Here is a 17905-nt window from a genome sequence, read left to right as displayed (position 1 = left end):
GCCTGACCGCGGAGGGCATGTCGCTGTGAAGTGAAACTTGCTGAGCTCATTTCTCTTTATAAAAACATCCGGAGCTCCGGACCGGTCCATCCCGTCAGGACCAGCAGCCGCTTCTGCTCCACGATGTCCGGCCACGCTCACGGACACGGTCACGGCTGCGGCTGTGAGGGGGAACACGAGCCGGCGGAGAGGGGCCTGGAGTACGGACTGTACCGGCGGATCGACCTGGAGAAGCTGCAGTGCCTGAACGAGAGCCGGGACGGGGACGGAAAGCTGGTGTTCAAGCCCTGGGAGAAGCGCACCGAGCGGGACAAGGTACCGGCCGGGGAGGAGGTCTGCGAGGGGCCGCTGGCTGCAGACACAGAGACAAAGTTTAATATTTACCACAAAACGAAGCTGAGCTCCTGCACAGGAAAAGAAAAAGTACAAGTCTAGCTCCATTAAAAAAAAAATCAGAATTATCATGATTGTGGCTCCTTTGGTGGCATCTGGGCGGTTTCCATCCACAAAGGTCAGGCCGGACTGCAGAGGCACAGGTCAATATATTTAATATATTTAATACATTTAATATCTGCCTCAAACACATGAACAGAAATCCGCCCAGATGGCAGGAAGGAACAGAAAAGACGCCGCCAGAACTTTCTGGAAAATTTGCACTTCTTAAGATTTTCTTCAGTATCACAGCAGTAAAATGATGTCTGCACATTTAGATGTGCACTAACAAAGGCGAATTTGTTGAACTGAACAATTATGGGCTCAAAAGGTGTCAGCACTGTAACACACATGGCATTGATGGTCTCTTCATGTCAGTGAGTTTGGCCAAATCCCAGTCTGAGAGTGAAATTAAAGTGGCTTATTGTTGCCGTCACACGGTAATTACTCTGAAAGGATTCACCTTTTCCTCTCCTAGTTTGTTGAAAGTGATGCAGATGAAGAGTTGCTGTTCAACATCCCGTAAGTCCTAAAATTATATGTCATCCCCATCATGCGTGTTGTTTATTATTATAAAATCTGTTGGCAAAAAAACAGCCCATTGTTGCAAAGTAATGCAGAGATGAACTCTTTTTGTATTTTGCAATTTCACACCAAAGTGACTCATTTCATTTTTGGTTTTTACATTTCACTGTTTATCGATCATGACAGCTTCTGCCCTCCTCTCGTGTTTCACCGTCACAGCGTCTTGTTTTGGTCCAGATAGCATCTCCTCTGTAAGCGTGTTGCATCTCTTTCAGTTTTACAGGCAGCGTGAAGCTCAAGGGCATCATAATTTCTGGAGAAGACGATGATTCTCATCCGGCTGAGATCCGACTGTGAGTGTCTGCTCTGCTTCTCTGCTCAGGGGTCAGGGAGGCAGCACAGGATAAACTCCTTGACCCTCTAAAGCCATGATTTAGTCAATTGGTCGTGTGATGATAGAAGGCGCCCCATTAGATTTGGACCTTTTACAAAATCTAAAATAAATCTATTGGTCTGTTCCTTGTATTACACATTGAACACATGAGACAAGATGTTTATCCCACAAAAATACGTCACAATAAATCAAAACACACTTTTCGCCCTAGGTACAAAAACATCCCGCAGATGTCCTTCGATGCCACTGGGAGGGAACCCGAACAAGCCTTCAGACTCAACAGAGATCCTGTTGCCGAGCTGGAATACCCGACGAAGTGAGCGCATGAAGTGCCATTTTTCATTTAAGTCTGGTAAAGTCAGAAAGCTGTTACTAGCTCAGCTAGTCTTTTCGATTTGCCTACTCTAGATAATTTACTTTAGCATCAGGATCCTTTTCGGAGCAACTTGAGACAAGTGAAGCCAAGCCAAGTTTCTCTTTCTGTTGGTCTTGACCTGCCATCAGTTTGCATGCGCTCATTTACTCCAGGTCATTTTGAGCACGTTCACAGACATCACTCCCCGCTGGTTTTTCACGAACAAGCTTTAGATTTTTCCCGCGTTGACACGTTTCCCAAACCTCTACCTCAACTTCAAGTGTGTCTTGTTCTGTTGTGGTTTCCAGGATTGCCCGTTTTTCCAACGTTCAGCATCTCTCCATCCACATTTCAAAGAACTTTGGAGCAGAGAGCACCAGGGTCTACTACATCGGTCTGCGGGGCGAATACTCAGAGGTCAGTCCGAACCTCAAACTTGCACATGAAACATTGCCATTGAGGGCCATTACCCATTGCTGGGCAATTTTTATTGCTTTTTCCGTTGCACAGATGGGGCTCTGAATTCAAACATCTATGTTTGTGCAGCTACCATCCACCCCGACCCCCTCCTGGGGACTAAATGTAGTGCTGCTGAATATAATCCATCCGAGGGGGACAGTTTTAAATGTGGTTTGTAGGACACAAAGACATTGTATAATTAAATGTTAAATGATCCAGTAGCTGATGAGTCACCAGCTATCCCACCATCCCTGAAGAGTAGTTACAGTCGACAGCTGGGTGGATTTTAAACGACAACTCAAATCCTTTAAAATGAATTTCAGCTTCTTCCATCTGGATGAAGGTTTATAGTCGCACAGTGTAGAACAATATAAAGACAATCAATAAATCGGCAGTGAGTGTTTATTCTCTCAGTCAGATGCTTTGATGGCTGTTGATATATTCTGCTGTAATTTTGTGCTTTTTCAGGAACAGAATTGTAGCTATATTAAAAAAAATGGATGTTATTTTGCCTGATGTTTTATATCCAAGACAGCAGAGTATTTCCTGAAATAATTTGTTGCCTCTCAGATGATGCTCAGCTTCTGTTCTGACATCTGCGTCTGAATATCTGTCAGTTTGATGCTGCTGTGCCTAATATTAATTTTAGCTTTATCAAAACAGCTACTATTTTCATTTTGAAAAGGGAGAGAGAGACTATATTATACTATATCATGCTTCAAGTTCTTTAATAATGAAGTGCAGCCATTCTAATGTACGTTGGTTTCTAAATGCAGTAACCTTTTCTTTCAGTGCAGGCTTTGATGTGTTGTTTGGTTCTGTGTTTAATGCTGTGTAACACAACACACTATTGATGTGTGTTTGTCCTTTCTTGACGTCAGCTTGTCTTTTTTTTTTTTTTTTTTTTGTCTTTAAAGGCTCACAGACACGAAGTGACGATCTGTAACTATGAGGCGGCAGCCAACCCTGCAGATCACAAGGTGGAGAGCATCTTCCCACAAACCAACTTCATTTCCTGAAAGCTTCAGCGAGTTGGGAGGAGGAAGAGGAGAAGAATGAGGAGAGATTACAGAGGCGTCTGCCGACTGTCATTGACATGAGTCAAAAAATCAAAGATGAGTTCAACGCTGCGTACTGGCAGGTTGGTCAAGCTTGACCGTGACTGAGCAGTGAAATCTGATGACCAGAGGGCTTCAGATGTGTCTGGAAGTGCCAAGTTGTCGCTTTGTTTTCTATGGCAATGAAGACTGAACGCTTAATGTGGGCAAAAAGCTTAATAATAAATGCATGAAACATTGACACTCAGACAAAGTCTGTTTGTTAGTCAGTTTAACCTGTATATTCTGATTCACCAAGACATCCATCACCACAATAATGTGATAGCTACTATGAAATAAAACCGTGAAGGCTGGATATGAATCCAAACAATGGTAATGCTTGCTTTATGAAATTACTTTGATTGCCACGTTTACACTCTACATCCATAATCAGCAGCTGATATCTAAATATGTAACACTTGGAGTCAAACTTCTGCAAAAAAAAAAAAGTCAATTTTTGAATGGCAAAAAAAATGATAGCTAAGAAATATCTGTCATAAAGTTAATTTTCCTTCAATCAAGCCAACACAATATCCACTTTTGACTTATTTTCTGCCACCTAGTGGAATATTTTGTGTCTGTCTTTTTGGCTGAGTGTTAACACAGTATCAAAGTATCATCTCACCTCAGCTGTTTGTTTCTGGACTGTTATTCTTATTCAGTTTTCCTGCAGAGCCGACATCACAGTTAGTAGTATAAACTCTAAGGCCCACAGCTCCGCATGTAAATGGACACAGATATTTGCAGATCAAAGCAGAGTGATGCAGACTGTACCATGTCAGTGCTGTGTTACTTACACAGGAATTTGGACCAAATCATAAGCAGTTTGTTAAAATGTGCAATTATTTTTTCAGTTATTACTTTAGGCAAATAATACAAAACGTGAGCAGTTGAAAATTAAAGTAGCAAAGTAATACAGAATTATTCAGTAATATTTTGAGTAAAAAAAAAACGTTATACCAAGTATGGTTTAGATTTAATGTGGTTTTGTGGGATTAAAATAATAAATAAAAAAAAAACAAAAATAAAAATGGAGGTCGCGGTCGGAGCGGGGCGTTGCTACCGGGTTGCCATGCAGTGACGTATGCGCGCTCTGTCCCCGCCCCCTGCTGGTGTGCGGCCAGAAGCGGAAGTTCCGTTCCGTCGTGAACTGGGACAGCGAGCGGTGAGTGGATGAATTTCTACCAGCAAACGGGCCAAAGGGCGCAAAATATCAGCCAGTTTTTTATCACAGGTCCGAGCCGAACCGGCGCCGAAGGGTTTCTGTCGTTTTAACGTGTTTCCCGAGAGGGCGGGTCCGAGTTGGGATAGTAACGGAAAGCTCGAGGCGGGCGAAGAAAGACACCGGCGGACAATACGGCCGCTGTGAGCGGCGTTAGCTAGCAGCCGCAGCTCCGGGTATTGTGTGAGCCTCACACCGGGATTAAACCGGGATTAAACCGGGATTAAACCGGACTGCGAAGGTCGGGAGTCGGGCAGCCTGCTTTTGTGTTATTGTTTTAGAGGGGGAGGGGGGAAGTAGAGGCTTTACGCCGCTGAATGCCATCACAACCGGGGATGAGGAGGAGGAGGAGGAGGATGGTGGGTCGCTCATCGTCCGCCTCTCCTCCGACACCTCCACCTGCCGATGCTAACCGGGTGGAGGTGACGGCAGCAGCCGGTTTCAGACCGCAGTGTGCGGTTAGCTGCCCCTGGAGGAGGAGGAGGAGGGGGGGGGGGGGGGGGAGCCTGTCACTCAGTGCCGCATATGATCCTGCTGTTTGCCAGCCATCCGTGGCCACAGAGCAGAGAGCTGTGTGTGTCTGCAGCAGTGTGTAGTCTCTGTTTTTGACTTAAATGTAATTGGAGACATGCAGGATGGAGAACTCGTGATGTGCTTTAAGTTGCCTGCAACACAGCCCCCGTTTTCTTTTTCCTCTGCTGGCTGAGTTTCATTTAAAACACAACACTGATCAATTGGCTTTGGCTCGGATGGTCCAACATTTTTACTCAGTAATCTGATAATGTTGCAGGCATCGTTGGTGCTCTTTTTAACTGCAGCACAGCAGAACAGTTACTGTGCAATTACAATAGCTAAAATGCAAGAACATACCCTTCATTGTCTGAGTTAGGACTGCAGCTGAGAATTACTTACATTAACAATGAATTTATTTTGTGAAGGTGATGTATTAAGTGTCTTATCTATTCAACCATCAAAACAAAAGATTTGGATTTGATTTAGAATTTTTACTGAGTAAAATAAGAGTGAAATATCAAAATAGCTACAGATTAATAAACCTAACATTCCCACTTTTCTATCATATATTAACATTTAATTTTCAATCTCATTGATCAACCCTTAACTATTTACAGAGTATCTTTTCTGAATTGTATTTTTATTTGCTCTAGCAGAAGTAGAGAGGACACAAGATGAAGGGACAGTGTCCTCATAGCTCCCCAGTCTGAATAAAACCAGATATGATGTAGTTCAGCAGCTTAAAACCAGAGACCTGCTTTATTTTTTATGTGGTGTGAGGAAAGTGACAGATTATTATTTTCATTATCATCAGTAAAAGAAAAAAATGTACATGTAGTGTTGTCCGTTATCTCACATGCAAACACGCAGAACACTTTCCAGTTCTAATAACAAAACTATAAAGTCAGACTAATGATTTGGACAGCACAGAGAAATGGATGGATTCTGCAGTGAACATCCATATTAATCAAAAGGAAAAGCACAGAAAAAGAAGATTTAAATGTAATGTTTTTAAAGGACATCATTTTTCACTGCTTTTGATATCAAGAGAAGTCTTAATTTAGCTCAGTGCTCAAAAATCTACTTGAAACTAGATCCATCTTCATGTCACAGAATCGACATTAAACTAATCAGCTGTTGCTGCCAGATTAACACACAGGTTATTACTCCACCCACAGTTAGTCACTACAGGAGAAGGGCCATTAAAAACTAAGGAAAAGTAAATGTGGTGTGCAGCTGCATCTGTTTAGTGTTTTTGAGAGGGCACAGTCAGATAATGAGAGCAGATTGAAACTGCGTTAAAGAACAAATGAATATCAGCTGGTGTTAACACAAGTCCTGGTTTCAGTATTTTTTTTTAGACCCAACCTGAATTGGACTGGATGCTTGTATGCAGCGTGACACTATTTTTAACCACCGTCCTCTTCCAGAAGCACAGAGAGTGAGCCATTGTTTCTTAGAGCGTGCTCTGAAAAGCCCACACAGTTTTATATGCTGGTGCGCAGGGTTTTGGGTCATTATGGATCTCCTCAACAAGAACAGGTGGAAAGAGTGGGCTATAAAAGTGATAAATCACCTCTTTGCATATGCTCCCACTTTTAGAGAGCTTCTCCTACTTGTTGGAACAGATCGTTCAGTTTTCCTGCACTCGTCCATCTCTGTCTTTTCTTATCTATCAATTTCTTTCACTTCTTCTGTCTACTTTCAGTTACAGTGTCTGTCAGGCTGTTTCTTCCCTTTTATATGCCAGAGTGCAGCTACATTGCATCTGTTAAAAACAGGTTTTGTCACTGAATCTGAATTTGTTGCACATTGAACAGTGCACATCTTGATGGACGTGATGGACATTTTGTTCTTGTCATTTTCTTAAACACATTCACACTGATGGGTCATTTGCTGCTCAAAATTTTGGCTAAAAAACATTCAGGGATGGAAGAAATGTTGATATCCTTTAAGTTAAAACTTCAACACGGCCGTTTTAAAAATAGTCCAGTACAAGAAAAGCCCTTTAAACTCTCACCTAAGGAAAAGAACAGGCATATAATGAGCTAAATTTGCTTAAAGTCTCCAAGGCACATGACCCCAGAGTGATATTATTACACATGACATTATTAGGTTTTTAGCACTACTTGTATAATGGAATGACCTTTCCAGAGGGTTACAAAATATTTAGTCATTTGATTTCTTTGGTTCAGACCTTTAATTGCTTTTATAGAAACAACAGTGGCCTCTTTAGATGGTGTTTGACCTGTATCAGCTAATCAGTTAACCATCAATGGTTTCAGAAATCTGACTTCGGAGCAGAAGCTTCTATTTGCTGCAACTGATCACAGCTTGTAGACATCTGAAATGAGAGGACCAGCTCAACAATGTGGGGCTTGCTAGTTTAATCATGAACTTTGGATTGTATTTTACAGGTTTATTATATATTTTGAAAAGCCATTTGAAATCTGAAAAGTACCATTTTACTACTAAATGTAGTGCAGTAAAAAGTTTAATATTTCTCCAAAATGCAGTGGAAAACAAATATAAGAAATGATCCTTAGGTAAATGTCCCTTGTTCTATTCATGTGGATGTTTCCTTCTGATACAATTTGATGCTTAAAGGTTAATTCCAAACTTTGTACCAAACTGAACAGTTATTATTCAGCTGTTACTCATTCATCAAAGGTCAGCATGCAGGACATAAACACCTCCTTATGTCTACTCTTTGGACTCTAACATGACTGCTGTGCTCTGGGTGTGACCTTCAGATGTGAATTCATCAGGCGCTGAAATGTGACAATATTGGCAGCACTGGAATTTTAACACTCGTGGATCATAGATCCGTTCAAGGTTTGCACACTGACCTTTATGTTTCAGACATTTCCGCATCTGCTTATTACCTATTCTACCCCCCACCCCATCCTGTTACATCCTTTCCTCCAGCATCAGGAAGCTTAAGGCCATTAATGAGAAAAGGCTTTTACTGCTGGACTTTACTGTAAAACAACCTGATCTCATGCTTGTTTTTCGGTGGCTGACTCACTGTACGGCAGGACAAACGCCTTACAGCTGATTTACGGTCGACAAAGGGCAGCAGTGCTTTTCATTTAGTTAATGAGTCCCATCACTTGCTGACTCCAGAGCTGTGCCAGACACACAAACGCACACCTCATCGCTGGTGCTTTGGGTACAGCAGCAGCTTCATGGTGTGTATGTGTGTTTAAGTGGTATGTGGAGCTTTGTTGTGCTAGTTTGCGGTTTGAACGGCTGCGCCGAGAGCTGTAAATGTCAGACATTGTCACTGCTGATGTTGACGAAACACACAGCCCCACTGAACAACACGACTAGGCGACACTCGTGTCTGTAGGCCTCTTGTTTTGAATGCGTCGGACTGGTTTCACAGTTTGAATCTATCCTGGTCATTTGAACGGTGTTTGATTTTTAGCTACCAGTTGGACTTGGCGGAAAAGAGCATTTTTATACTCATGCAAAGTAAATTAAACATTTTCAACAGTTTCCATCAATGTGTTGTGAATTGAATGTGTTATGTTCAGAATGTTATATGCTTTTATATCAACTGTAAATCATTGTTCTTCTGTAATAGTTGCATTTTGACCAGTCAAATTATTATTTTTATTATTATTATTATTATTTTATTAGTCAAATTAATTCCCAAATATACACCAAATCCTCAATTTTTGAGACCAATATGTATATGTTACTTGAACAGAAAACATAATTGCAAGTGAATAGAATCACTTTTGCCTTTAAGTGGAACTTTTCACTTTGTAAAATCAATTTGGCAAAATAAGGCTGCGAATGAACAAATATGCTCAGTCTTGCTCAAACACCTTAATCCAGTCACTCATTCACTCCCTCTGTGACCACAATGCGTGATGGTATATATTGATTGGTTTGCTGCACAACCTTTCATAATGCGTTTGGGATTATGAGCCCCCGATATAAGGGTCTTTTGGACAGCACGACAAAATGCCAAATGCTGTGTGTGCGGTACTATTGAGGCAGAAGTGACAGATTGTAGTTTTTATCATGTCGGTCTGTGAAAGCTACAGATGAAACAACTGCTGAGCTGCTTTTTAATTTTTATTTTATTTAGCTGCTTTATTTTGTCTCTGATTTAACATCAGCATTTGGAAAATACAGTCGTGAATCAGGTCCGTATTTATGTGTGTCTGACACATGAGTATAATAGCTACTCAGTACTTGTGTACTAATGTGACAATGACCACTGAGTCCTCATGGGTCAGATCAACATGTTGACAGGCGTTCTTGCGTCTGGTGGTAATTCCATCACAAGCTGGTCAGTTCATTTAACGATCCCTAGGTGCAATTTAGTGTTTTGATGCAACAGTAGTTTTTTCTCATTGAGTTTTGACTTTTTTATAGACATGTAGATGGTTTAATCAATAATGAAAAAACCCTAATGGAAGCCATAATTTCTCTGTAAAACACTAAATTATTAAAGCACTCACCCGACTAACAATCACTTTGCACATCAGCCACTCCTCTGTGTGAGTCTTGTGTCCCCTTAGGGGAAGAGTTGCAGTAAATAATAAAAAAAATTCTTAAACATGTGCATGGACAGTAAAATGTTTTTTTTATTTCCATCGCTGGATAACTGTGACAACCTCTACATATTAGTTCGCCAGCCTGTGTGTAGCCTCTGAGGAAAAACCTAGGGCACAGAAATCTCATCGAGGCGGCTGAACTCAACTTAAATGAACAGGTTAAGAAACACTGATCATCATGACAGCAATGTCCTCTGTCATTTGGTCTTTGAACCCATAAATCAATCTGGCAATGTTCAAGGGGGGAGCAAAACTATTATATTAAAATTGAGGGTGACATACCCCCGCCACCCCCAATGGAAATTCAGCTTTTCTCTGCTTTATTGAGCTTGCACAGTCACTTATCTGCAGAGCTGGAGGCCAAGTCTCCCCTGATGTAATATGATGTAATCCAGAGCACAGGGCTGATTCATCAACAGAAAAGTATACTGATTATTTCTGTAAACTGATATTTTTTAAATATATTTTTTGTCCAGATTCTTGGAATCTTGATTTCAAATATTTGCTGTTATCTGTGTCAGGTTCATATTCAGGCAATCGCGTGGAGATGTAGCAAAATGGCAGAAAATGTATGAGAGTTGAATAAAAGTTGGCCATGATGCACGTGAGATATATATTTTTAGGTATATTTTTTACCTTGTTTCAAACAGTTTGATCTGCAGTCAGGTGACCTCCTTTCTGTCCCTTCTTCTGCCCTCAGCACCTCTTACAGTGTATGTGTGGCAACAACATGTCTGTGCCGCTGATCGCCGAGGCCGTGACGGTGTCCGGGAGCGACAAGGATACCGCGGCGGTGAGTGAAACCACAAAACCTGACACATTTACTGTTTAGGACAATAAAAAAATATTTGTTTGTTGTTGGATCATCTCATTGGACACACTTCATGCATCGATCACATTTATTATTGATCTGAACACATAACTCTGATCAACTCTACTCAATGCAGTAATCTTTCTTAATGTGTATTTAATTTCCCATTTCATTATGAGCAGATACCACATAAAATGCATGTTTTTTTTTTATATATGTTTTCCAGATATGTATGTAAGTTAGTTAAAAAGAACGATATTTAAATGTACATGGGCTGATAAACAAACTTAACAAGAAGCTGCACCTGTAGCAGCAGGTGTAACAAGTACAGTACAATGATCAGGTAGGTTGTGTAGCCGCTCAGCTGTGTGTGTAAACATGAAACAAGTCTTTTATCGAGCTGTGTTCAGGTTCAGTGCACGGAGCTGTTAAACAGCAACATCAAAGTGGACTGCCGCAAGTTCCAGCTCTGAACCTCATCTCAAATGCTGCATGGTAGAAAAGTGTTTTGATCTCTGCAGAGACAGACGAATCTCTGGTTTACAGCCAACAAGCAGTGAAACGCCAGATTTCTAAATTGTTGTTCTTCCCTTTCATGGCATCTCTGCGGGGAGGAGTGTGTGCGTGTGTGGAAACTGGAAGCCGGTGCTGATCTTGGCAAGAATGGCAGATTGGCACCTGTTTTTCTCTGTTTGGCTACAAGTGTGCACAGATGCCCAGGAGATGTGATTGAATGAGCCCAAACTAAACCAAAAAGGGTTTTGTTTTAACCTGACATATTCCAATAAAAAATGTATAATATGATTAGAGTATATAATAAATGTGCACATAAACAAGGTGTGAACATCGTCGATATTGGCTGATTATAGGCTTAAAACTGAGTTGAGAAATGTTAATTTGGTATCGTTTAAACTCCCAACCATTGTTTTTATCTGATACAGGTGATCTTCCTTCATGGGCTGGGAGACTCAGGGTGAGTGATTATTTACTTATCCTCCAGTCAAAGTCTCGATGAGCCTCTTTTTCTATTTTCATATTTTATATATATGGAAGCACATTAAAGATATAAAGAATGTGTTTTAATGTGAAAACTGGATCTTTTTTCAAAACACTGTATGAGTTGATAAAAACTGCTAAAATGATTTGTAGATTAAGCTCCTCCTTGTTGTGGTTGCATAGGAATTACACATCAGTCAGACAAACTGGCTCCCTTATGTTTTTCTTGCCACTCTATTTGAATCTTCTTCAACATCTGGAGACACTATATTCAGACAGCCTTGGAGACTTTTTGAATCTCTTTTTTGTTTCTTTCCAGTTCTTTGGAATATTTCTGAGTATTACAGGAATTGTTGGAATTAACCTTTTGTAATTACAGAAATACTAACATACTGATTGGATATTTTCAAACTGAATTTTGTCCACACAAAAAATGGGTATATGAAACCCGACTATAACTCACAGAAGATGTGATTGTTAAATGTAAAATTGCACGTTTCCTTGAAATCCTGGCTGAAGTCCGGGTTGTATTTACACTTGGCTTCTTTGATAGCGATAGCTTTTCAGTGTGGAAGTAGCCAAATGTAAACATGGTGATGAATGGCCACATTCATATACTTTCATTTCATTATATGCCCCTGACAACACAATCAGTGAATCGACTTTCAAATGAGCAGTTGAAGCTGACTGAGTCACTTAAGTAAATGTTATATAGCGTCTATGCATCTCTATAATAGAGATCACACAGTTTTCTCTTAAGTGCATAATTACATCTAAAGAGAAGAAAATGTAATCCACGTTACCTCAGTGTAAATGAGATTTTCTCTCACAGGCACCATACTGTTCTGTACACTGTATTAAGTTGTAATTCAGTATTTTGGGGGTGGATGTTCTTTGTATTAGTCATTCTGCTGCTACTGGATTAGAAACAAAGAGCTGTTTTCTTTCCATTTTCTGTCAGGCATGGGTGGGCTGACACGTTAAAGGAGATCAAGCTGCCTCACGTCAAGTTCATTTGTCCCAATGCGTAAGTCTTTTCACTTCCACGCCTTTCCATCATACTTTATCCCTCTGAGACAGACCGCGGGGAGGACAACAACTCTGCCTGTGCAGAGTCAGTTTGAAATGAACATGTAGACGAATTTTGTCTGTGTCTTATTTTAATTCTGAAAAGTAGCTGTCAGAACAAAACCTCCCTTAAAATAATAGTTTCTGTATCATTCAGGCTGGCTGGACGAATACATCAATCTCCATCATTTAGCTCGTGGCTGTTGCTGACTTCCAACGCTGATTGTCTTGTTTTCTTCTCTTTCCATTTTTCCTCTTGCAGACCGAAAATCCCTGTCACTCTCAACATGAGGGCGACAATGCCAGCATGGTGAGTTGGCGTGATGAAAGAAACTGCCTTTTAGCTCAACACTGGATCCCATTGTTTCTCCAAAAACCCACAATAGGCTTCCAAATTGTCAGTGACAATGCTGCAATTGTATCTTTTTCTGCATTAAACACTCGCCTCTGCATGTGTCCAGGTTTGACCTCATGGGTCTCAGCCCCGACTCCCAAGAGGACGAATCTGGAATCAAGAAGGCAGCAGAAAACAGTGAGTTTCATGTTTTTAAATTACATAGAGGTCACATTTCCATTAGATCAGTGGCGGTTCATGATGTCAGTGATTAATTCAATTTGAACTTGGTAATGTGACTGTAAGATATAAACTTTTAGGGCTGTGCCTGTTGTATATTTAATCTGAATCTTGATTAATCTCGTTCATTTCACGCTGATCTCAGCTATAATGAGCGCTTACCACAGAAATACCACTTTATACAATCAATAATCCACTTTATGTAAGAGGTCACACAGTCAGAAAACATGTCCGTGTTGGTGAAGGTGTTATTTAATGTGGTCTGACTCGGTGAAATACAGTGACATTAATATGTTTGAAGGCTCTTCGGACACAAAAACACCAGTTCATCAAACACACAAACACTGAAATGTTATCCGGGACAACTATAATGATGTAAACTGTATAAACGCCACATTCATTTTGCTCAGTGAGCCTGCTTCTATTTGATTGGCCACCACAGCACCAGGTGACATCATACTTTGTTTTTCTGGACGACCCTGTGTTGTTATGAGTGTCCTACACATTGGTCCTGCAACAGTGACGGCTCACTGGCTCCATTTATTCACGCCTGTCTGATCGCAGCCTCAAACCATTAATAGCTTAACATACTGGTCTTTTGAAAATGTAATTTGCATATACAAAGGAAATGATATTTAAATAATATAGTACAATAGGGGAAGAAAAAGAAAAATGGGAAAATGAGAAACTGAGCTAAAATAAAATAAATCAAACCCCGAAATAAAAACGTGTATAATTAAAAAAAACAAACAAGTCTGAACACCCCCACACACACTTTTTCACACATGGGACCAATAATATCTATAACTTTCCAAAACCCACATTCACACCCAGTTCCCAAGCCAGATGTGTAATTTTGGACTCTTTAAAAACGTTATTAACCTCCAAGGGGCCACAGAAAACCTTCAAAGTCTAATCATGTGTCACTGCTCTCTACCATGGCAGACTTTTAGTCCTTCCAACTACAGCGTTTCTTGGCAGATGGCGGCCTGCGGGCCAAAACTAGACTGACAGTAATAACATCTGGTCTGGCAGATTATTCTAATAATTTCTTCATCACACTGACATTACCGCATTTATCTTTGGCCCCATACAGAATGAAACCCCACCTGAAGGTGCTTTAGTCATATTTTTGTCTGTGTGTATATATATATATATATAGCATAACGTAATGTTTTGGGCCATCATAGATGTCATAGCATTAAAATAATTTATAGGAAGATCTATTCAAAAATCCAGTGCCATTTTTATTAATAAATTCCTTAAATGAGCTTTCCGTTATATTCTGCCTGCTGTCTAATGAGTTTGAAAAAAGGGCCTAATCCAAATTTAGTTGCTGTCCCCTGAACTCGAGTATAGACATTTTTATTTGGACACTTATTTTGTCTGAACCAGCCAGAGATGTCCTGAAGACCGGAGGCACCACCCAGTGGTCAGACAGTAAAGTCTAAAATCAATCCTGACAAATGGAGAGCAGACAGTAACTGTTTAATAACCCTGTCTGTATGCTCTCATGCAAATCCAGAAAAGTTTAATTGTTTGGTCTGAAGCTTTTTAAACCTTAAATCAGCCTCCTGTCCGTCTGTGAATTATGTGTCATGTCTCACTCTCCTCCAGTCAAGGCCATCATCGAACATGAGGTCAAAAACGGGATTCCTCCAAACCGTATAATGCTCGGTGGCTTCTCTCAGGTAGGAACTTAAATCTCAGCTCAGTAAGTCGTATTTGAAAAAGCAATGCTTGTTAATGCTTGTCATGAAATTTGTTTCCTCTTTGTGTGCCTCCTTCAATCATCTGCAGGGTGGGGCCTTGTCCTTGTATACCGCTTTGACCTGCCAGCATCAGTTGGCCGGTGTTGTAGCCCTCAGTTGCTGGTTACCACTTCACAAGACTTTCCCATCGGTACAGCAACACTTCTTTATGAGAAATGTTCCATGACTCTTCTGTCTCCTGAATTTATCACCTTTTTTATAAAAAATATACCAACACACTTTAAACGTCTTCACGGCTCGTGCCACCTGAGGTTTTAAACAGTGTGTTGACCCTCTAAAAAGACAAAACAAAAAGCATTTTCTTTGTTGTTTGTCTCATAGGCAGCAAGCAGTGGCAAGAATTTCCCGATCCTGCAATGCCATGGTGAGATGGACATGGTGATTCCCGTGCAGTATGGTGCCATGACAGCAGAAAAACTCAAATCCATAGTTAACCCTCAGATGATCACCTTCAAAACCTACCCAGGGCTCCCTCACAGCTCCTCCTCTCTGGTACTGAACCTCATTCTGCATGTGAATGTGAACAACAAAATCCTTTAGTAAAGTTCTGCGTTGCATTTGGCCTCAAGGAGTTTTTCCGTCTTGATCAGTAAAAATATTTTTATCTACAGTGAGTAAGACAAGCTGTGAGATTGGAGAAAATGTCGTTACACACAGTCTGTCTGTTCAGATGTTGCCGTGCGTAGGTTTAAATGTTTCCAGTACTGTATAGGGTGTAAAATGGAAGGAGTTGGAGCTGCCATTTTTTTTCCCATTTCTGCTCTTCACATTCTCTTAAGGTTACCGTCACGGCAGCAGTAGGAATATCAGATTTGGTCAAACTACACCAGTTTAACAACAACATTGTTCTCTGTATTGAGGACTGACTGACTGAGGCAGTGTATTTGTGTTTGTGTCAGGCTCAGAATGAATTGTGATGAACTGTTCCAGTTGGGAGTTTATCCGCGAACACACAAAAACCGCAAAATTATAAATTCATCAGGTTGTTAGAATCTCAGTTCTATGTGTGATTAAAAATGACAAAAGGGTTAGGGGCACAGAGAAGTGTAGCAGGAACAGTGTAACAGGTAAATACCAACAGTGGAAACAGTCTGACTGCGAATACAATGGAAGATCATTTACTGCAGTTTCATAACAGTTTTAGTTCTCATTAATCAAACACCATCCAGCCAGAGACAAAGTCTTGTTTTGTATCAGCTGGATGTTACCGTACCAACATCTGTCTCTCTGTCTCGCAGGAGATGGCCGTTGTAAAGGAATTTATCGAGAAGCATTTGCCTGGAATCTGACCTCACCTCATCCCCACTGTGACCCCCGAGACACTGACCTCTCACCCCGACCGCCATTCTCCCACAGGAAACAGCCATGAACACCACCCTCTACCACACATACACTCACACACACACATACACACAGACACCCTCAAGAAAACACGCATGAACGAACACACACACACACACACACATCATGATAGCAACATAATCAAGTGGTTGTACTTAAAAGTCTTAGCCCTCGGAGGGAGAAACACTGACTCACAATACATTCCTTTTGGTTTTATTTAAACAACCAGTCAGTCGCCTCAAATCTCAGCCTCAGTTTTTCTCCTCCTTTACCTCATTTTCCATCATCTTAACCGTTTTATCCATGGTTCAGATACCATTTTTCAGAGCTATAATATCTTTCATTGTTTCCTCCGCCACAGCTTTGCTGCTGCTCTGTCCATTTGTGACATTTCTAACATTACGGTTAACAACGAACTGATGCAAGCTGTGACCCCAATAAGGTGCAGTCAGACCATATTTTGCTTCCTGTTCATTTCCCTAAGGAAAAGGGGATAGGACTGGACCGGAATCAGATGTCACTTAGATAAAAAAGCTCAACCATTTCTGAGGTACAGCCTGCATGGAAAAAAATACAACTGACCTCTCATTGAGGAATTTTGGAAATGTATTTGGATTTTTGACAGACAGAGATCAATGACCCTGGTAAACAACCAGGGTCAGGGTTAGGGTTAGTCAACCCCTTCAGTTTATATTTCCCATCCTACCTGTGCTTTTTCCTGTTAGCACCTGAGTTTTGTTGCATTAAGCATCAACATTTTCTTCAAAACTAAATTTGGTCTGACTGCAGCTTCAGTCCAGTATCAGTCCCACTCAGGTGCAGTGAGTGCTGGGTTTAAATCTAGAGCGGCTGCTTCACCACCAACACAGTTACTTCATTCCAGCACCCACCACTCAATGGCAGCACTGCAGCCTGTCCGGGTCCGACTCTCAATCACTCAACTACGAGGTGCCTTTTACTGAATGACCAACATCCACGAGGCCCCACATTACTTTTTTTTAAACAAGTGTGATAAAATATCTTGAATTCTGTGAAGAAATTCCAGTTGAAATAAAAGAAAAATAACCAATTGATGAAATTGACACCCTGTGCTGTTTTTATTTTTGTTTTTTTCTCCCTAAAATCTTCCACACCTGTGTGGTAATAATCTCTTTCTGCTTCAATTTTGGGATTCTTAATGTAAAAGTACCTCAGTTGATTCCTGACTGAGCAGTTTCATATCCAGCAGCTGTAGACCCACACAGGCTGCACACCACCAGTTGTTTCACTGTTCCTCCCACCGAGATCTCATCCACCCCATGAACAGTCTCCTTCCCCATTAGTCCTGGTTCATTCTCAGGGGGTTTGGTTGTTTTAATCTCTGGAGAAACCTCCTTCCTCCATGACAGTTCTAAGATTACAACTAGCACAGACCCTAGACAATGTAAGAAATATTCCCTTACTAGCTCCCTTCTTTGGCAACTTACTGTAACCTACTAATCAAATATAAAAGGTCAGATTTAAAGTTGAACCCAACACTATTATAGTTCACTTCTTTATAAAAAAAAATGGCTATACACTGGGAGGGCTTGGCAAGAGGCTTTTCCAGCAGAACTAAAGGGTGATTTTACAAGCTAAATAAAACGTAATCTCAAACAACTTCTGATTGTTGGACATAAGAACTCTGAGGAGTCATGTGTGCTTAAAAATATATAAATCAGGTGTTCTTCATTTTCCTTTGTAACTGTTAATTTTGCTCTCCTCATAATTACCTTGTCTATTTAGCTGTTCAG

The 17905-nt window shown here is 40.8% G+C and overlaps 2 protein-coding genes across 2 annotated transcripts; both read left to right on the top strand.

The window, feature by feature from the left end:
- On the top strand, window positions 1-3464 carry pithd1 (PITH (C-terminal proteasome-interacting domain of thioredoxin-like) domain containing 1). Its single transcript, XM_029514485.1, has 6 exons — window positions 1-315; window positions 911-954; window positions 1233-1310; window positions 1563-1667; window positions 2015-2123; window positions 3083-3464. The coding sequence occupies exons 1-6, from the start codon at window positions 124-126 to the stop codon at window positions 3182-3184; spliced, it is 630 nt and encodes a 209-aa protein (XP_029370345.1). The 5' UTR covers window positions 1-123; the 3' UTR covers window positions 3185-3464.
- A 913-nt stretch (window positions 3465-4377) lies between these two features.
- lypla2 (lysophospholipase 2) lies at window positions 4378-17215 on the top strand. Its single transcript, XM_029514566.1, has 10 exons — window positions 4378-4427; window positions 10272-10364; window positions 11324-11355; window positions 12340-12405; window positions 12709-12756; window positions 12908-12978; window positions 14638-14711; window positions 14821-14922; window positions 15114-15284; window positions 16031-17215. The coding sequence occupies exons 2-10, from the start codon at window positions 10287-10289 to the stop codon at window positions 16079-16081; spliced, it is 693 nt and encodes a 230-aa protein (XP_029370426.1). The 5' UTR covers window positions 4378-4427; window positions 10272-10286; the 3' UTR covers window positions 16082-17215.
- The last annotated feature ends 690 nt before the right edge of the window (window positions 17216-17905 follow it).

The sequence above is a fragment of the Echeneis naucrates genome, chromosome 11, assembly GCF_900963305.1.
Source record: "Echeneis naucrates chromosome 11, fEcheNa1.1, whole genome shotgun sequence".
NCBI lineage: Eukaryota > Metazoa > Chordata > Actinopteri > Carangiformes > Echeneidae > Echeneis > Echeneis naucrates.
The sequence above is the reverse complement of the archived record's forward strand: the minus strand, read 5'-3'. Positions and strand labels throughout refer to the sequence as shown.